This window comes from Microtus pennsylvanicus, chromosome 3 (genome assembly GCF_037038515.1).
Source record: "Microtus pennsylvanicus isolate mMicPen1 chromosome 3, mMicPen1.hap1, whole genome shotgun sequence".
Lineage (NCBI taxonomy): Eukaryota > Metazoa > Chordata > Mammalia > Rodentia > Cricetidae > Microtus > Microtus pennsylvanicus.
Window position 1 is genome coordinate 104,720,036 of NC_134581.1, and position 18,898 is coordinate 104,738,933.

At 48.0% G+C, this 18,898-nt stretch overlaps 1 protein-coding gene across 4 annotated transcripts in view; it reads left to right on the forward strand.

Annotated features, from left to right (window-relative positions):
• Nucleotides 1–18,898, forward strand: part of Amotl1 (angiomotin like 1) — a 119,374-nt gene that overhangs the window by 24,957 nt on the left and 75,519 nt on the right. For 3 of the 4 annotated variants that reach the window (XM_075966802.1, XM_075966801.1, XM_075966800.1), the window contains one exon: nt 3,970–4,020. In XM_075966802.1, the coding sequence (XP_075822917.1) occupies nt 3,970–4,020 (51 nt within the window). Of the gene's footprint in view, nt 1–3,789; nt 3,836–3,969; nt 4,021–18,898 lie in introns of those variants that run through there. The other variant, XM_075966803.1, reaches the window with a different exon arrangement.

Consider the following 18,898-nt stretch of genomic DNA (forward strand, 5'->3'; position numbering starts at 1 on the left):
GTCCTTGGTTTGTAACTCTCCGTTTTGGTGACAGATCAAGTCCTCTGCGGATTAGAGCAGTTCAGCCAAACAGCGTGTCAGACTCTGTATTCTGACCACCCTGTAGAACATTCGTTACCCTGTCCTCATCAGTTCCCTTTGCTGTAACAAAGCACTGGAGACTGGCGGTGCATAATAAAAATGTTCTTGCCTCGTGGTTTTGGAGGCTGGCCCAAGCATGTGTTGCTGGCATGTGCTTAGCATCTGATGAGGATCTTCTTGCGGCATCCTGAACCTACTGGAAGGTACCACATAGGGCCATAGCATGAGTACCAGCTCAAATTTAGTTCCTCCTCTTAGGAAGCCACTAATGCCACCAAGGGAGGTTCATTTACAAGTTCATCAAATCCTAATCACTTCTTCAAGGTCTTATGCATGAACACTAGAACTTGGGAGTAACAATTCCTGTACACAGGTTTTAGGGTATCATGTTTAAACCATAGCACTATTCAGAGAGGGCAACCAGCTTTCTCAGTCCAGTTAGTGCAGCACAAGCCAAGTGCTAGAAACAATGAACACCATTCCTCCTTAATTGAGTATATTTTGTGGTGAGTGTTTTTCTTTCCATAACTAAAATTTGTAAGTAAACAAAAGAGCCCACTGGCATGAGCTCTAAAAGCATACCAGACCCAACAATAACCCACAACTTTTCAGTCTCTACAACAGGCTGTCTCTCTTCTTGAATTAATGAATGACCTTGTACTCTGGCAACAAGCAGTTACTAGATGACAATATAATCTCCATTTTTATAGAAAATAAAGGCTGGCTGAAATTGCCAGCAAATGGTTCAGCTGGTGTTAGACTCAGGTCTGAGCGGCCTTGAAGCCCTCAGTAGGAGGAACTGGCTGTGGAATTGACAAGGGTGAGACTGGACTCTACCTTGGCTAAAGAGGACATTTCAGCATACAGACAAGTTTGTTGGCTTGCCTCTGAGAGTAAAAGGAAGAGAGAGTCAGACTGATACAGACTATTCTTTAGATGAATTCTGTTGTGAAAAGCAGCTGAGGGCGGGAGGAGGAAGGGAGAAGTTGAAGAAGATGGGAGTTAATATAGGAATCGGCGTGTCTGTAGCCTCGACGGAAGAGACAAAGGCAGGCATCAGTTCAGATGGGGAAGAGAAGCCATGTCCATCAGGGCTGCTTCACAAATGGAACTGGCCTTGTATCAGGACAGGTGGTTCCTTCTTAGATGAGGAGCGCAGGGAGAAAATGCAGCAGGGATATGTGGCGTGATTGCTGGGCTGGAGAACAGAGGAAGTGTTGATTTGAGGGTATGAGAAATGGAGATCCCACTTCCTTAGAGCCCCGGAGCCAGCTAGCTCACTGCATTTTGGGGTCCTGCACCCGCCCCATATGGCAGGCGTGCTGATTTAGCGGGAAAACAGATTTTAAATCCCAGTTCCGTAAGACTCTTCCTCCTCTTCTCTTTGGCTGTGTAATCAGGAGGGGATGATCTTACATGTCGTCCAGGTCTTGGGTTTCTCTGTCACGTTTGTCTGTTTCTCAACAAAGCCATCTGTAGGACCATCTCAACATCTCAACCCTGTTTATTTCAAAGCTCATTGGGCATATGGCCTTGTCACCCCTTTAGGTTATTAGCCTAACTCGACTGTTCACTTTCTATTCTAAACTTACAGTTTGGGTTTGTTGGTAGGAGGAGCAAAATTTGTGTATGTAGGAATAGCTGACGTGGTACATATTAATAGGCCTCTAGTAATTTGTTCATTTGTAACTGGACATAACTGGCTTGAGGCACCTTTGAAAACGAACCATCAGACTTTATTTGTTTACAAGGAGACAAATAAATGAGAAATGATAGCAATCGTCCTGAAACTAGGAGGGCAAGATGGAAGGGAGTTCATGAGCCACGTGCAGGGCAGGGAAGAAGCTGGAATGGTTCATTTAGATTCTGCTAGAGTCAAGGAGACTTCAGGTTAAATAAAGGGGCAGACTGGAGAGGTAGGAGGTGTTGAAGAGCACAGTACCAGCCTTGATCTTAAGGATGGTGTTGCTATGACAGTAGGGGACTAGGAAAGGATGTGAGAGATGTCAAAGAGCTGAGGAGACGGAGGAGCAGAAGAATCTGCTATGTACAAATGAAAAAGTCCAGAATAGTCACAGCAGTGTGACCGAGGAAAGTACCAGCAAGCCAGATGGCAATACCTTCAGGAGTCAGAAGGACACGAAGGTCTGTGTGTCGCCAAAAGGAATGGGAGAAACAGGAATATGGTCTGGGTCAGACAGCAAGGAATTCAAAGATACCTGCAGAGAGGAGACTGAAGATAAAACAAAATCAATCTTATTGCTGCTGGGAGTAATGGAAGGATCTTGGTGTGTGTGCGTGCATGTGTGTGGGGGGGGGGTGTGTGGGTGTGTGTGCGCGCGCGTGTAAGGAGTGAAGTGGTGTTTAAACATGCATTCCTATATATTCAGTTCTTGAGTTTGGAACTTCCGTCTTTCATAAGACAACAGTCATAAGAGGATGGAGTGTTGGTTCAAGAACGGCTGCCTGGGCGGGGAAGGACAACCTCTCCTTGGGGCTCCGTGAGAAATGCAGGCTGGTGCTTCTTTCTAGTCTTCCACAGTGTTATGTAACTAAAAGCTGAACATGGAAACCGAGGATTACATGTTTACAGGGTAACACTTTGACCAAGACACAGGGCTGCAGTACTCTGCAGCCACAACCCTAGCCACTTTGAGCCATAGAAGGCCCCAGAAGCTCTGAACTGCCAACCGCCCCAGTCCTTTAAGGAAGAGAGAGCCAGGATCTCTCTCTCCTCCCTTCTCTTTCACCCCTCTGATCCCAAACATCAGTCGTACCTGGCAGAGCCATCACCATCACTCCGGGAAAATACACAGGGTGTGCCCACATTGTTCAGTGATCCAGACAAAGAGATTCCCGTGTCGGAAGCTATCAGATACTAGTTACACTCAGATGGAAACGTCCGTGTCTCCATTCTGTGCTTGAAACCAGTCAAGGTACACTAGAGAAAGGCTGACTTCTTTCTCTGCCTATCACAACAGGGAAGTCTATCTCTGTGTGCCCCGACTACTCAGGTACTGCTTCCCTGTCCATAAAATGGTGAAATGGGGACCAAGTTACTTAGCCTATTTAAACCAAGGGGGCTCTTCGGAGGAGAGATTAATGCTCAGGCTACAGTTAGAATGCAGATTAAAAAGAAGGAAGGGTGGAAGGCATAGAACGCCCCTCCTGGCTGCCAAGACAGTGCCCAGTTCTGAAAATTCTCTTTGAAGCCACGGCACTTGGAGAAGGGCACACCCAATGCAGAGGAGCAGTGGATCCGTTCAGAGCTGGCAAGGCTCAAAATTTTAACAAATGGGCAAAAGGGTTAGGGTGCAGGAACACATTCTCTGACGGGGAGTGGGGAGTCAGCGCGTGCATGTGCTCGCGCGCATACCTCGTGATGGCCAAGGTTGCCTAGCAACGGGCGGGGATGCATGCCTGCCCTGGGACCGGGTGGGCTCATGGAGCTCTGGTCTCAGCCGCTGCGTGCCCACGAGCCTCCGCGATCTAGGAAAACTTTGGGGTTTCTCAGAGTTGAGGTGTCCGCGCCGGGCCAGCTGGAACCAGCGATGCGCCCCAGGGGATAAGGGGAAGACGATGGGGTCTCAGCCCCGTCCCCCGTCCCCCAGGGACTGCGCGATCCCAACCAGGAAAGTCGGTGCGCACCTGCGAGCTTCTGGATGACAGCGCCTAGACCAAATCGCTCCCCAAGTTTCTTTAGCAAGTCCTCACATTCAGTGGATGAGGCAGTTCAAACCCCGCGTGGATCCAGGTTCGCCGAGTCTAATCGCTGGAAAGAGAGAGAGTCCCGCTCTTATCTAAGGGAACTGAGTTCTTCAGGATGCCTGATTTATTGGTCCTGGTTGCAGACTCAATTTTTATTTTTTTCTTTCCTTCTTCCCCCAGACAGTGATTTTGTGGATGCCAATCCCGCACCTTACAGCCTGGAGGAATTAGGTAAGTCATTTTCTTTTTTTTTTTCTCACTGCTGGAATTCCGCTGTAGAACCGCGAAGGTCCTGAGGGAATTTTGTGGAAGGTGCATGGAAAAGTCCAGGAGCCATGCCTGGGTGCAGGCTCCATTGTCTTGGATTGGCCACCAGCCTTTGCCTGGGTGCAGGCTCCATTCTCTGGGATTGGCCACCAGCCTTTGCTTGGTTGGAGCATTTTAGGGGTGTGTGTGTGTATGTGTGTGGTGTGTGCCGTGTGCCCAGGTCAATTGCTACTTGAAGCACAACAAACTTCTAAAACAAAGGGTGTGCTTGTGTGTCTGTGTGTGTGTCTGTGTGTGTCTGTGTGTGTGGTGTGTGTGCCGTGTGCCCAGGTCAGTTGCTACTTGCAGCACCACGAACTTCCAAACCTGGCTTCTGTGATCATCCTGAATCCTTCACCATGTTGCTGGTGTCTGCCTCTGTCTTGCAGAGTACCTGTAGGAGAAGGACCCTGTTAAAGGTCTTCTTTCTCTGGAAGCAGCTGCAGAGTCATTAAATTACAGGTCTTAGGGTCCTCCCTAATGTTCACTTCTCATTGAGTCTGTAGGCATTGGGAATTGAACATTGTATCCTCTGTGCCTGTGGTCTTTAGTGAATAGGGACAGACAGACTTCCCTGCGCGGACGGAGGACAGTCTTGCATCCCTGTGTCCACCCTCACTTGGTGGCCAGTATTGGGCTCCTTTCCCTTCTCTATTCTCAGTGTTTCTTCAGCTACTAGCAGTTTGGTTTGCCAAGACTCTTACCAGCTGCAGAGCCCTGCCTTGAAATAAGATTTGAGGGGATGATGTAAGGCAGCAATAACAGTGAAGAGATTGCCCATGGCAGTGTTTGTCCTCAGAGCCAGAGACCGGCTGTTGCTGTCGCCTGCCTCGTCTATGATACACCACAGCCCTGGAAGGGAAATTCCATCCTAGCAGCTACTTGCGTCCCCTCCTTGGAGCCAAGCACTCAAAATAGGTCAGAAAGTGGATGCGGTGACTCATGCCTGAAACTCCACCACTTGGGAGGCTGAGACAGGAGGATTGCTGTGACTATGAGGCTAATCTGTACTATAGAGCGAGACCCCATTTCCAGAATAAGAAAAAGTAAAAGTAAAAAAAAAAAAAACCAATCATACAAACAAACAGTCTGACTTCCAAGGCTGCATCCTGAGACAGGGGAGAGAGCTTTGTCTGTGTGGAAAACTGGTTCACACAGGTTGTGAGACTGCTTCATCTCTGTCGACAGAATCTCCCACCCAACACTTGAGCAAAGCTGCTCTTCCAGGCCCAGTGGTGAATCCTCTTTAAATGCAGTGCCATGCACAGCACTTTCCAGAAGCGGCTTATTCGCGAGAAGGGACTGGGTCTTGTGTTCCACTTGTACCCTTCCACCCTGACGTCTCCATGTGCCCCGTCACAGTATGGCAGACACAGTTCCACCCCTTGTGTGGGAGCTGGGCAGGAGCACTGGTAAGCTGGGCACTGCTTGCCCAGAGGAAGTTGCTTGTCTGGCTGCGAGTAGTCTCTGCTGAACGACAATGTATGTCTCTGGAGGCCTAGGTGTTGCCTCCCCTCTCATCTCCACATCTCCCTCTGGGATTAACAGGCTGCGTTTCTCTGCTGAGGCACTATTAACAGAGGCAGCTCCCCAAATGGGCAGTACATGAGAAAATGACCTTTCTTCTCTTTAATTTCGAGTGAGAGAATAACCTTTGTTCTTCAGCTCTCCTGAGGCAAGCCAGTTTTCTCAGGCAGAGGTAAGGGGACTCTTCTGTTTGGGCTGCAAGCAACCATAGTAACAAGAACCATCTGTAGGTTGGGCAGTTTGTAAACAACAGAAATATATAGGTTCTGATTATGCTCTCTTGAGTCTTCTGCTTCCTGTTTCCTAAGGTGCCGTGAAGAGCCGGAAGCTGAAGGTGTTTGTTGGACTTGCTTATGCTTCAGGCTAGTGCATTCCCGACATCCCCCAGGCGTTTGTTCTCCCTGACAGAGCTGCTCTCTGGATGAGAGAGCCTGGATGAGTTCTTTCACACGATTCAGGTCAAAGGGAGTTCCTGCTTCTCCTTTGGGAAAAAGGGGCGTGAGAGTGTCTGGCACCTGGTGTAGGCACAGCAGGGAAGACACCCTTCTTGGTGAGTTCACCAAGTAGTTGTAGTTTCTGGAGCTTGGGTGCAGAGGGTTAGGCCTGGCTAGGTCATACCAAGAGGTAGAAAGAAGCTGGAAGAAATGATTTCCCTACCCACCACCATGTTGACACCACTGGGTAAGCTTCCTACACCGAGCAGTGGTCCTGTCCTATGCGGATCTCACATGGCTGTTCTAGCAGCTAATTAGATCCCACCATGTCTTATCAGACTTAGTGCATGGCATGGATTCAGCCACACAAGGCTGCTTCATCTTTGATGCTAGTTACAAGCAGTGACTTTACACTTCGAAGTGGAATTATTTAACTACAAATTGAAGATTTCTATAACATTTTCCTGCATTGAAGTGGACTATTACTTTAACTAAGCAAAGATGTGTTCCGTTTGTTTATGCTGCACTTGTTTAAGATGTAAAGATGTGTTACTTTGCCTGCCTAAGGCACCTGATTGGTCTAACAACAAGCTGAATGGCCAATAGCTAGGCAGCAGAGAGATAGGTGGGGCTGGTGGGCAGAGAGAATAAGTAGGAGGAGAAATCTAGGCTTGAAAGGAGAAAGACAAGAACAAGAGAGAAAGAGAGCAAGATGCCCGGGACCCGCCAGGCAGCTACCAATCAGCTACCAGCCAGAGGACACTGTGGATGGAGTAGTACAGAAAGAAAGAAATAAAAGAAAGGAGAGAGAGAGCCCTGAGGCAAAACATAGATAAAGAGAAACAGGTTAATTTAAGTTATAAGAGCTAGTGGGGCAAGAATAAGACAGAACATTCATAACTAAATAGGTCTCTGTGTCATGATTTGGAGCTGGTTGGTGACCCAGAGAAAGCCTGCTTACACTCAAGTTCAACAGTAGTCAGTAGAACTCCAGAAAATGCTTTGGTTTTATTTGCTAGGATATTATAAAGGATATGAGTGAAGATTCAAATGAAGAGCCACACAGGGCAAGATATGGAGCAGTCCTACGCATAGGGCCATCTGTCATGTAGAGTTGGGGTATGCTGCTTCCTACCATGGGGGTATGATCCCCAACCCAAAATCTCTCCAAATTTCGTTCAGTGTTTAGAGAGGCTCTATCTTGTGTAGGTAAGATAGAGATAATCTTCAGCCATTGTGATTATATTAATTTCTATTTCATTTCTGTGCTAAAACACCATGATGAAGGCAACTCACAGACGGAAGGGTTCATCTGGGCTTATGATTCTAAGGGGGGAGTGCCTTATGGTGGGGGAGGCATGACAGAAGGTGGCTAGAGTAGGAATCTCAGGGGTCACATTTCCACCCATATGTATGAAGCAGAGAGCGAGCTAGAAGTAGGGCAGAACTAGGCATCCTCAAGGGCCACCCCAGTGACATATTTCCTTCAGCAAGGCTCTACGTGTTAAAGGTTCCATAACCTCCCTCAGTAGTGCCACTAACTGGGAACCACCTTGGAGACTGATGCAGTCTTCGGCCCTTCCCAGAGGTCAGGTTGAACACCAGGGACTGAAAAGAGCTGCGTCCAATCCAAAGTTCCCAACTGCTAAAGATAGGATTATTCTGTTAACAATCAGCTTCCAGTTATCTGATTAGAATAGACTTACAAAAGGATTTTGTCACCTCTTGGGACATTCCAAGGGTTCTAAGAACTCTGTAGCTGTGTGGTGGTTTGAAAAAAATGGCCCCCAAAGGGAGTGGCACTATTAAGAGGTGTGTCCTTGTTGGAGGAACTGTCACTGCAGGCTTTTTGAGGTCTCTCTTGCTCAAGCTTCCCTCAGTGTGACAGTCAGATGACTTCCTGTTGCCTGCAAGATGTATCACTGTCAGCATGTTTGATTGCATGCCACCATATTGTCATGATAATAATGGACTGAATCTCTGAAACTGTGAGCTACCCCAATTAAATGTTTTCTTTATAAGGGTTGTCATGGTCATGGTGTCTCTTCACAGCAATAAAAACCCTAAGAGAGAAGTTGGTACCAGAGACTGGGGTATGGATGTGATAGGCCTGACCATGCTTTTGTTTGAAAGAATTTGGACTTTGGAACTGTGGATTAGAAAAACAGTTGAATATTTTAAGTGCTGCCATGGTCCATACTAGGAGGAGCATGGAAGACAGTGGTACTGAATATGACTTGTTGAACTGTGGGTGCCTGGATCAAGAGGTTTCAGAGGAGAAGAATTTTAGTATGTTGCCTAGAGATCATTCTTGTGATATTTTGGTGATGAATGTGACTGCCTTTGCCTTTGTCCGAAGAGTCTGCCTGAGGCTAATGTGAAGAGTGTTGAATTAATTCTGTTGGCAGGAGAAATCTTAAAGTACCCTAGGATTATAGACTTTGTCATATGGTTACTAGTGTTTGCTTAGAGAGATTTATAATGAAAAGGAGCAAGCTGTGCAGGATAAATTACAAAATGTAAATTTTGAGGAGGAAAAGAGCACCAGGAAGTGGAATGGAGCTAAATCCTATGTTCCAGGAGATAAATTGATTAAGAAATGGAATAAAGGGAGTGGTGACCTCAGGGCAAGATCCCAGCCATTTTAGCTTCCAACTTGTGAAAAGGAACTACAGAAGAGATTACAGCCAGGTGTGGAAGACATACCTTTAATCCCAGCACAGGAAAGACCAAGGCTGGCAGATCTCTGAGTTTGATACTGCCAGCCTGGTCTATAGAGCAAGCTTCAGGACAGCCAAGTTTAGGCAGTGAAGGACAGAAAGCAGTTTGCTTAACTACCTGTAATTGGCTCTACTGTAAACTAGGCTCTTGGTCTGACACAGGAAGAGTTCTCAGCTACTACAACGCTCAAGTTGGGCTGGCCAGTTCCCTAAACCCCTTTGCTCCCTCTTCCTCCTCCTTTGTCCTCTGGAACTTGAGTTCATCCTTCAACTCTGTTTCCATGTGCCATGTACTCCTAGGGTGTCATAGGGCTTTTTGTTTTTGTTTTTTTGTTTTTTGGTTTTGCTGTGAAGAAGCACCATGACAGCGGTAACTAAGAAAAGAAAGTTTATTGGCTCTTACAGTTTCAGATGGTGAGTCCATAGCCATGATGTCAGGGGGACTGGAATCAGGCAGGTAGACATGGTGTTGAAGCAGTAGCTGAGGGCTTTCATCTGATCCACAATCAGGAGGCATAGAGAGTGAAAGGAAGAGAGAGAGACAGAGGGAGAGAGGAGAGACAGACAGACAGACAGACAGACAGACAGAGAAGACTCAGAGACTGAGATTGGAATGATATTCCCTCAAAGTCTACTTTCGGTGACACACCTTTCTTCAGCAAGGCCCTACCTTCTAATCCTTCCCAAACAGTTCCACCAGCCCAGGACTAACAGTTCCAATATATGAACCTAGGGGAGCCCTTCCTATTCAAATCACCACATAAGAGTTCTCAGCCTTGGCTGAACATTAGCATCAAAGTCTTTTCAAATCCTGAGACTAGTTCATAATCTTGAATTTCTGCAGCACAAACCTTGGAAGGGAGAGCCAAGAATCAATGTCGTTTTGCTCTGCTGTTCTTGTTTCGTTGAATCACACAGTCCAGTGTGCAGGCAAAGCTGCTATCACTTCACAGACTGTGGTTTTCCCTTTGTCTTTACAACAGTTCTGGGCATATATAAATCTTTAATAACTATTTATGGAGTAGGCACAGGGAGATAGGCACAAGAACGAGTTACCCCGATGGGACTTCCTTTTCTGGTAGTTCTAGAGCTCTAAGATTGATTTCTACTGGATGCAAACGTGTCATGGGATACCACTGAGGGTGGTGACCAGGTCATGTGGCTCTTCATTTTTGTTGTCCACTTGATTCAGTTAAGGGATGCTTAGGGTGTTACGAGGCATACCTTTGGGCGTGACTGTGAGAGCATATTTGCATCTTTAAGGATGATAGCAAGGAGAAGACTTGCCCTGAAGATGATGGTACAACCCTGTGGATGGGGTCCCTGGTTGAATCAAAGGGAGGAAGCCTGGTGAGCCCTTTTCTGCTTCCCCTCAGCTGAGATGTGAGCAAACAGCTTCAGCCAGCATGTCTTCCCACCGTGATGGACTACACTGTCATCCTCAAACTATGGAGTTACAGAGGAGCCTGGAGTCTTGTTCTGTGATCCTCTATCTTCTATGTGTTCCTTGCAATCATTCAGTTCATTCTGTATCTTTAAAGTTGACACTTAAGCCAGGTGGACATGATAGTGTAGGACTTCAGTCCCAGCACTTGAGGAGGCAGGATAATCTGAGTTCGAGGCTAGCCTGATCTACATAGTGAATTCCAGGACACCCAGGGCTACAAGGAGAAACCCTGTCTTAAAAAACAAAACAAACAAAATCCTGACATTTTAGAACTTTAATGTCTTAGTATACAGGGATACATAGTTATTTTAGAAAAAATGGACATTGGGAAGAAACCCACTGGCACCCAGAGCAAACTGGCCCCATTCTGTTTCCTGATTGCTTGTCCTGTGCAGGGGCTTCTTGCTCTGGCACCCTGAGTGAGTCTCTTGGCTGTTGTCTGCTCAGACCCTGTGAATCACCCTGGGAGAGCAGAGGCAAGGTTCCTAAGAACAGCCTTCTTGGGAACCATCAGCATTAACTCCCCTGTGGGCCAGTGTATCATGAGAAAGGGTTTTCTCATGCTATTCTTGCCTGCCTTATCCGGGCAGGATGTGTGGGACCAGTTAAAGGGAAACGAAAGATAGCATTTGTGTGACTTCCTTAAAATAGTAACTTAATTGTTCACCCATCCCAGCATCTTTCTCAAACGAGGGAGGAATTGGAGCGCTGTATACAAGCCCGTGTGTTTGACTCCCGATAGGCTAAACCTGAATGCCAGTGGTATTACACAGCAAAGTCCTGTTTCTGGCTTGTGACTGAGCCAACATTGGGATGTTAGAAGGCTCCACTCCACACAGCCCTTGAGAATCTGGGCTGCTTTCTTCCCTCCGTGTCACTGTGGGATACGGAAGTCTCAGGGTTTATAAAGTCCATTAGACTTTCTGACTTCATTTAACAAAGAAATGAGCCGGGGGTGCTGGGAAAAGGGTATGCTCACCCTTGACCTCCTGTCTGAAGAGAGAAGTACTCTGTCTTGCGTATCCAGCCGAGAACCCGCTGTTGTCTCCCTGGAAGGGAGGGCTGGGCAGTACAATCTCCTTCGGTGCAGGAAGGATGGAAACTGATACACAGATGATTGTCTCCAGCAGCCCTGCTTCCCTTGTTGTTCACGCTGTGACCTGAGTCTCACTTTGGCCATGGACGAGCTTGGCGTCTTTGTTACTTGGGCTGCTCTAACGAAGGCCAACATGCAAATGCTCAAACAGGGTCTAGGCTAATTTCCCTTTCCCAGCAGGCATCCGCAGTCAATAACTATGGGACAGTTTCTCCATTCTAGGGATCCTTCAGGGAAGGTCCATGAAGTAGTCAGAAGGAGCTGGTCAGATTCCACAGCATATCCACATTCCACAGGGAGTAGAGACGGAAAGGACAAAGCATAGCCCAAACGTCGTGCACAGCCTTCCTCTCTACCCTGCACCCTGAATCTCAGTCCCGTTGCCACCCCCAACTCCAAGCAGCTGCAAATGGACTAGATGAGGAGGGGAAGAGTCTCTTACCAGAGGGGTTGGGGTGAGTAGAGAGAGAAAGAGGTGTACTGGGTAATAGTGGTCCTTACAAGTCACAGGCAGTGTGTCTTGGAGGCTGAGAGGACAGACCAGAGACACACTGTGTAGGTTTGGATATTAGCTTACTTCTTGCTCGCCTTCTGGTCTTGAGCAGGTTCACCAGCACCCACATTCATAACCGGCAAGATCTTGTGTCAGCTCTTTCCAGACATACTTCCAGACCTCCTCATCAGCCTTTTCCACTCTGTTCTGTGCCTTGGAGCATGTCTCTTTTCAAGTTATTTCTAGGCTTCCACCCGGACTGGGCTAATGGGAGGTTCTGGATGCATATGGGATGGGATTGGGGACATTAGTGATTGTCTCTTAATCCAATCAAGATAACACTTCAAATTAGCCATCACAGGGACCATAGCATCCCCTCCTGTGACCAGCATTGGGTGATTCATTCTCTGCTTTTCCTTAGCTTTGAGCATTACAGTTTGCTAAGCAGTCCTGTCAGCCACTCCTCTTGAACCTTGGTTGATGCTGTAGGCTAATAATGGTGCTGACCTCAGGCCGTAGTGGCAAGCTACATCTGAACTCAGCAGCTGGTAGCAGCAGCTCACCTTAGGCATCTTCCTGGCCCTAGGCAGGTGTTCGGACACCTTCCAGCATGATCTAAAATTTGTAAACATTTAATTTTTTTTACATTTTACATATTCACTTAAACAATATTGCTGCTTGCCACATCTTCCCTCTTCTGTGCAAGACTCAAGAAATCTTACATAGATCGGGTCTGGGAGAAAATACATCACAGATCTGGTTTGGTAGCTCCCATTATATGAATGAGATAAACAAAGATTTAAGAGAACCAGGCTTTTCCAGCACTTATTCTATGCTAGGACTTCATGTAAGGAACTGTACCAGCTCACCAGAGTGGGACTTAAGCCACACCCCTACATTGGTATCCCCACTATAACAATTTCCAAGGATTCATCAGGCCACTTAACTTAAGCAGCCATGACTTTCTTTCAAGTTACCATCCAGTTCAATGTCCTGGGATCCTCAGGGGGATGCTGGCTTTCGTGTCCGGAGATCAGGAAGCCGGTGTGGCACACTGGATCCAGTAAACACCATGATAAACAGTCCATGACCTCTCCTCTGCAAAAAAAAAAAAAAAAAAAAAATGGTGGCCGCTTGATACTGTCCTTGCTTACATATAAATTTAGAGGCTTGGCCTTGGTTTGCTCAGTGCCTGCCTGGTTCCTATTGTCCTGTATTCTGCTGGTGGCAGGCATGAAGATTTGATGCCCTGTGTCCTCTTGCCATTTCAGAAAGGATCTGGTCCTTCTGATGACTGCAGAAACCCAACTCATTCTGGGATGTGAGATCCATTTGGCCATCTGCCTAGCCTGAGCTCTCCTCTGACTCCACCCTGGGATCCAGCCCAGCTATCTCCACCCCGTGGAAGCCAGTTGGTCTAGCTGTTCTTCTTGGAGGCATCAGAGGGAGCTTGGGGGTGGTGGCAGGGAGATTTACTCCAGATGAATTTTTTCTCAAATGATTGACAGTGGAAAATTCAGTTCCCTTCACAGGAAACCTCGCCCTACGACAGGGTGTGGTCTAGCCTCCTGGCTGCAACAGAACAATCAGAGAGGCCCTCACATGATTACTGCTGCCTACGCCGAGCAGAAGTCTCTGTCGGCTTCTCTTTCTGGGCACTGCAGCCCTTTTCATTCCCAGACAACTCAGGAAAGCCCACTAAGATATTTGCATTTTATAGAGAAGAAGACAGAGACTCAGAGGGATGGATTTATCTGCTAGAGGCTACTGAGCTAGTTAGAAGATTAGACATATAATCCCTGGTTCTACAACCAATCTCAGTTTCCTGAGGATAATACATCTTATTGTTCCTGGGAAATTCACTTGAGATTTGGATAAAATGATGATGATGAAGACGACGACACACACACACACACCTGCACTCACACATGTGCGCATGCATGCACGCATGCGCGCACACACATGCACACACATACGCACACACACATGCACACACACACACACACACAAGCCTCTCTACTCATTGATTCTACATCTGTGGATTTAACCACCTGTGGACAGAATTTTATTTTACCATGTCTTTACTGAACACATGCGCACTTCTCATTATTCCTGAAATAGCACACTGTAACCCCGTTTAACAGTGCTTGCCTGTGTTAGATGCTGCGAGCAACTTACACATGATTCAAAGTTTACAAAGGACACGTGTGGGTCATATGCAAAATCACACCATTTTACTTGATGGACTTGGGACTTAAGCATCATGGATTTGGGGTGCTAGTCCTGAAAATACTCCCCCCAAATATTGGCCGGGGGTGCTATATCGAGCAAGGACCTGACCATATGTGGCTGTTTAAGACTCATTTGTTGAGTAGATAGTAATGTCCAAAGCCCGATGTTTTAGGCCATCTAATAATAATCAGTGTGCTCCAGAGGGATTTCCTATGACACGGTAGAAAGCAACAGCCGCAGAAACTTCTCTGAGATTCCTGTGATGCAACCTAAGGCCCTGGAGCTGGAAATCCCTCTGTGTGTCTGGTTCCTGGTGATGCTGATGCACATGCAGAGGAAGCCAAACCTTTGTGAACCAGAGCAGGGGGGGTGGGGGATGAGGTGGGGGAGTGGAGGGGGAGTGTGGAGGGCTGGCTGTGTGGGAAGGTGGTGGAGTCAGGGCAGAGCTCAGCATGGCTAAGGGAATCACTGCCCCCTCCCCAGATTTGGTCACAAAGTGATGCTCTGACTTGCCAGATGACAGTCTGGGTTCAGAGAAACAATGGCTGAAAAGGAGAGAATATGGATAATGGGAGGAGCCTACGGAGAGAAGGAAAGAGCCTTTGCTATGCCTGGTGCATGTTTCTAGTAGGAATGAATCCGACCTGGCCAGTGGTCCCTGGATGTTAAACAGGAGTGTGCCTCCATGGAAAGGCACTATTGCGCCTGTTTTTAAGCACTCTGGGGCCCAAGGAGTGGTCTTTTCTGGGGTGCTATGGTCACAGTTTCTGGACACACTCTTGCTGAGGTTCTTTCCAGGTAGTGCCCCGTGTGTGTCTCTCACACCCCTTGCCCTGACTTGTCAGGTGGACGTCTTAAGCTCACTTGCTGTCCCATGTTGCCTGCCTGCCTATTTCCCTTCCCTCCTCTCCTGCCTCCTTTCCTTCCTCCCTCCCTCCTTCCTCTCCTCCCTGCCTTCCCTCCTCCCCTGCCTCCTTTCCTTCCTCCCTCCCTTCTTCCTCTCCTCCCTGCCTTCCCTCCTCCTCTTTCTTCCTGTCCTCTCTCCCTCTGCCCCCTTTCAGCCCCCTTTTCTCTTTCCTTCCCCCATTTTCCTTCCCCTACGTCTTTGGGCTTAGCCTCTGTCTGCTCAGGCCAGTCTGCTCTCACTTCCTCTTGCTCCTTCTTTCTCTTTACCATCCTTAGTTGGAAGCCTTCCTAGGGCCCCCTGCCAGCAGAGCAGGTCAAATTATAAAAGGAGATTTAAAAAAGAATGTTCCTTGGCAAAATGGGGGAAACAGATGTTCAGGGCTGGCGTGGCTGTCTCTCGCTGTCGGCTGCAGCACAGCCTTGCAGGATTTCTAGAGATGAGCATCCATCCCCAGAGCACAGGCACGCGTTTGTTTCAACACCAGATATATCCGAATATTTATTTCTCCTTAATTCTCTTCTCCCTGTAACCTATGAGCTCTCAGCCCACTGTGGGCAGGCTTGCTGCCCCCCTGGCAGAAACGCCATTTTCTCTTCTCTTTAAAGCTTTTGAAATGCTGGACAGAGTGGCTCCCATTCCTACATCCAGGCTGCACCTTCACAGGAAATAATTTTCCAGCAGCTTCTGGTTCTTGCTGCGGTAGGGGAAGGAGTCTAGGCGTAGCACAAAGACTGCTGTGGCGCTGAGGAGAAGAGTATTGGCTTGGTTTGGGGATAAGGCAGGCTTCCATATGGTCTGCTGCTGAGAACTGGTGTGCGTGTGCGATACCATTGTCAAGCCTCAAATTGGCTATGTAGTTAAGAATGGTCTTGATCCTCCTGTGTTGGCCTCCCAAGTGCTGAAACTTCAGGTGAGCTCTACATGCCTGTACACACGCACATACACGCATGCACACATACACATGCGTGCGCGCACACACACGTACACACACGTACACACACATGTGTATATCTGCCAGGAGTTCTCTGTTCTTGTCTTCAAGACCTTCAGGAAATGAGAAAGCTCTACTATTGGCTTGTCAGTTTGCTTAGATTCTTTTTTGAAACCAGATCTCAGGTAGCCAAATCTGGCCTCAAACTCACTGTGAAAACTAAATATTTAGTTAGGGTTTCTACTGCTGTGATAAAACACCACAGCCAAAAGTAGCTTGGGGAGGCCGGGCTCATTTCAGCTCTCACTCCCCAGGTGGCAGTCGGTGAAGGACAGAAACTAGGTAAGAGCTGAAGCAGAGGTTGTGGAGGGGACCTGAGGATGCTCTGACATCCTCATTTGAGGTCATGGAGGGTCCTGAGGATGCTCTGACATCCTCATCTGAGGTCATGGAAGGTCCTGAGGATGCTCTGACATCCTCATCTGAGGTCATGGAGGGCCCCGAGGATGCTCTGACATCCTCATCTGAAGCAGGGGTCATGGAGGGACCTGAGGATGCTCTGACATCCTCATCTGAGGTCATGGAGGGGTCCTGAGGATGCTCTGACATCCTCATCTGAGGTCGTGGAGGGACCCGAGGATGCTCTGACATCCTCATCTGAGGTCATGGAGGGGTCCTGAGGATGCTCTGACATCCACCTCTGAGGTCATGGAGGGCCCTGAGGATGCTCTGACATCCTCATCTGAGGTCATGGAGAGGTCCTGAGGATGCTCTGACATCCTCATCTGAGGTCATGGAGGGGTCCTGAGGATGCTCTGACATCCTCATCTGAGGTCATGGAGGGCCCTGAGGATGCTCTGACATCCACCTCTGAGGTCATGGAGGGCCCTGAGGATGCTCTGACATCCTCATCTGAGGTCATGGAGGGGTCCTGAGGATGCTCTGGCATCCTCATCTGAGGTCGTGGAGGCACCTGAGGATGCTCTGACATCCACATCTTTGTGCCACTTTTCTTCTGAGTTCTGGGATTGCCCATGTGTGCTGCCATGATGCTTTTACTTGGTGGTGGAGATCCCACACATGTGTTCTTGCGCGCTGAGGGAGCACTCTCCCAACTGAGTGACATCCCCAGCCAAACTTTCTCCTTAAATGCAAGTTTCCCCCTTGAAGTCTCCAAGCTGTTTTCTCCCTGGACTCAAAGGGAGGCCACAAACTGATGGTTCACTGTGGAGATGGAGGAGGCAGACAGTGCCAGGCCCCTGTCAGACAGACCCTGGTGTGGGTTAACTGCAGGGACCCAAGCTGAGGCAGCGTTTCTCTGTGTGTCCCCAGCCCAGGGGCATCAGTAAGTCTGGATGAATGAGCACACCTACAGTACAGCCCACATTTTATACACACTGTTCTCGTCTTCTCAGCCCACTGTTTTTAAGTTGAATTAAATGGATTAATCTATTGTGAAAATTTTTATAATCTGTCTATCTATCTTGAGACAAAGTCTCACTGTGTAGCTCTGGCTGGCCTCGGGCTTTCTATGTAGACAAGGCAGGTCTTGAACTTACAGAGATGCATCTACAGGCTTGTCTCACTATTGTCTTTTTTCCCTTTTCTTTCCACCACTCCCATAATCCTTTCTTCTTTAAAGTCCACGCTGTTTCTCCTCTATTCTATTCATCCTGTGACACCGAATGGTGAGAAATAGAAAAGAAACAGGAAAAACACAACCACGGCACCCAAACTTGTACCATTTAGCTAAAGAAACAGGCTCCTATTCCATGTAGACTAGGAGCAGAAATGATGCTCCTATGCCACCCTTAGCTCCCCAAATACTCAAGGTTGTGTTTACAGTTGCCCAGAGTGTTCCACACGGTCACATGCAGTAGCGGGGTCTAATGGGTGAACAACAGGCCTCGCCAGGTAGTCCAGGTGTATGTGTGCAGCCTGTTGTCACATGCTGACGGAAGTGTCCAACAAGATACTTCTGGGAGAGAACCCCTCTTTTCTGAGATGCGTGGCTGTGCCCACTTTATAGGACTGCTAGGAGGGGTTCGTCAAGATGGTGAGGGCTAAGAGGTTGTGGTTGTGCTTTTTAGCCTGGCGGTGCATAGGGGCTGTCAGGACACAGTCACAGAGCTGGGGGGGACACTAGGCTTTGCAGATGAGACCCTAGAGCAGCTGACACGCTTGTCTTTTGAGCTCTCACCACAGTCCAAGGACTGAGTTCAGAGTGGTGGCGGTGTGATCGATCAGCAGGGAACTACATAGGGACCCCACTGTGTGCCTTCCTAAACACTGGGGCCTGATGCCCAGCAGAATATTTGTCACCCTCTGAAAAGGCACTGAAGTTAGACTCGGCAAGGTCAGTGGGACAAAGTCATCACCACATGTTTGCTAACGACTGATTCCCTCTTTCCCCTCCGTTACCAACACTGTTGCTGGTTCACGGTTGTCAGCGTCTTGGCTGAACCTCCACTGCTCACTAAGAGGTATTCCTCTACTGGGCTCTCCTATGATGTCATGGTCCACTTATTCATACTACTGGTCACGTTGACTGGAGTTCATGGCCCATGAATAGGCTGCCAACAACTCTTTATCCTGACCCTTAATAAGGTTTAAGGATATACTCATGCTGAGTAGGGTTTGGCAGACATCGAAAATAAAAGCACAGCACATTTATTTCTTTATTGTAGGTATGATAAGCCCCCTGAATATTTGGGCCAGGCTGTCTAAACACTTCTGTTGCTTATCTGGAATCCAAGCCCCAGTCATCTCCAGCCTTACCCTGCAGTCCTGGCTATGGGACCCCCCTGGGTCTGCCTGCTCTTTGCATTGGATTTTCTCTGTTGGTAGATGTGGCAGAGATGATTCAGTGCCGTATCTCCGGATTAGATGCCCACCTGGCTCACTTTAGGGGGCATCAAGTCAAACTTGATTTTCAGTGGGGTATTTATCACCTCAATAAGAAATCTGAAGCTACAAACCAACCTCTCCCTGCAGAAACCGGGACTGGTCCAGGGGT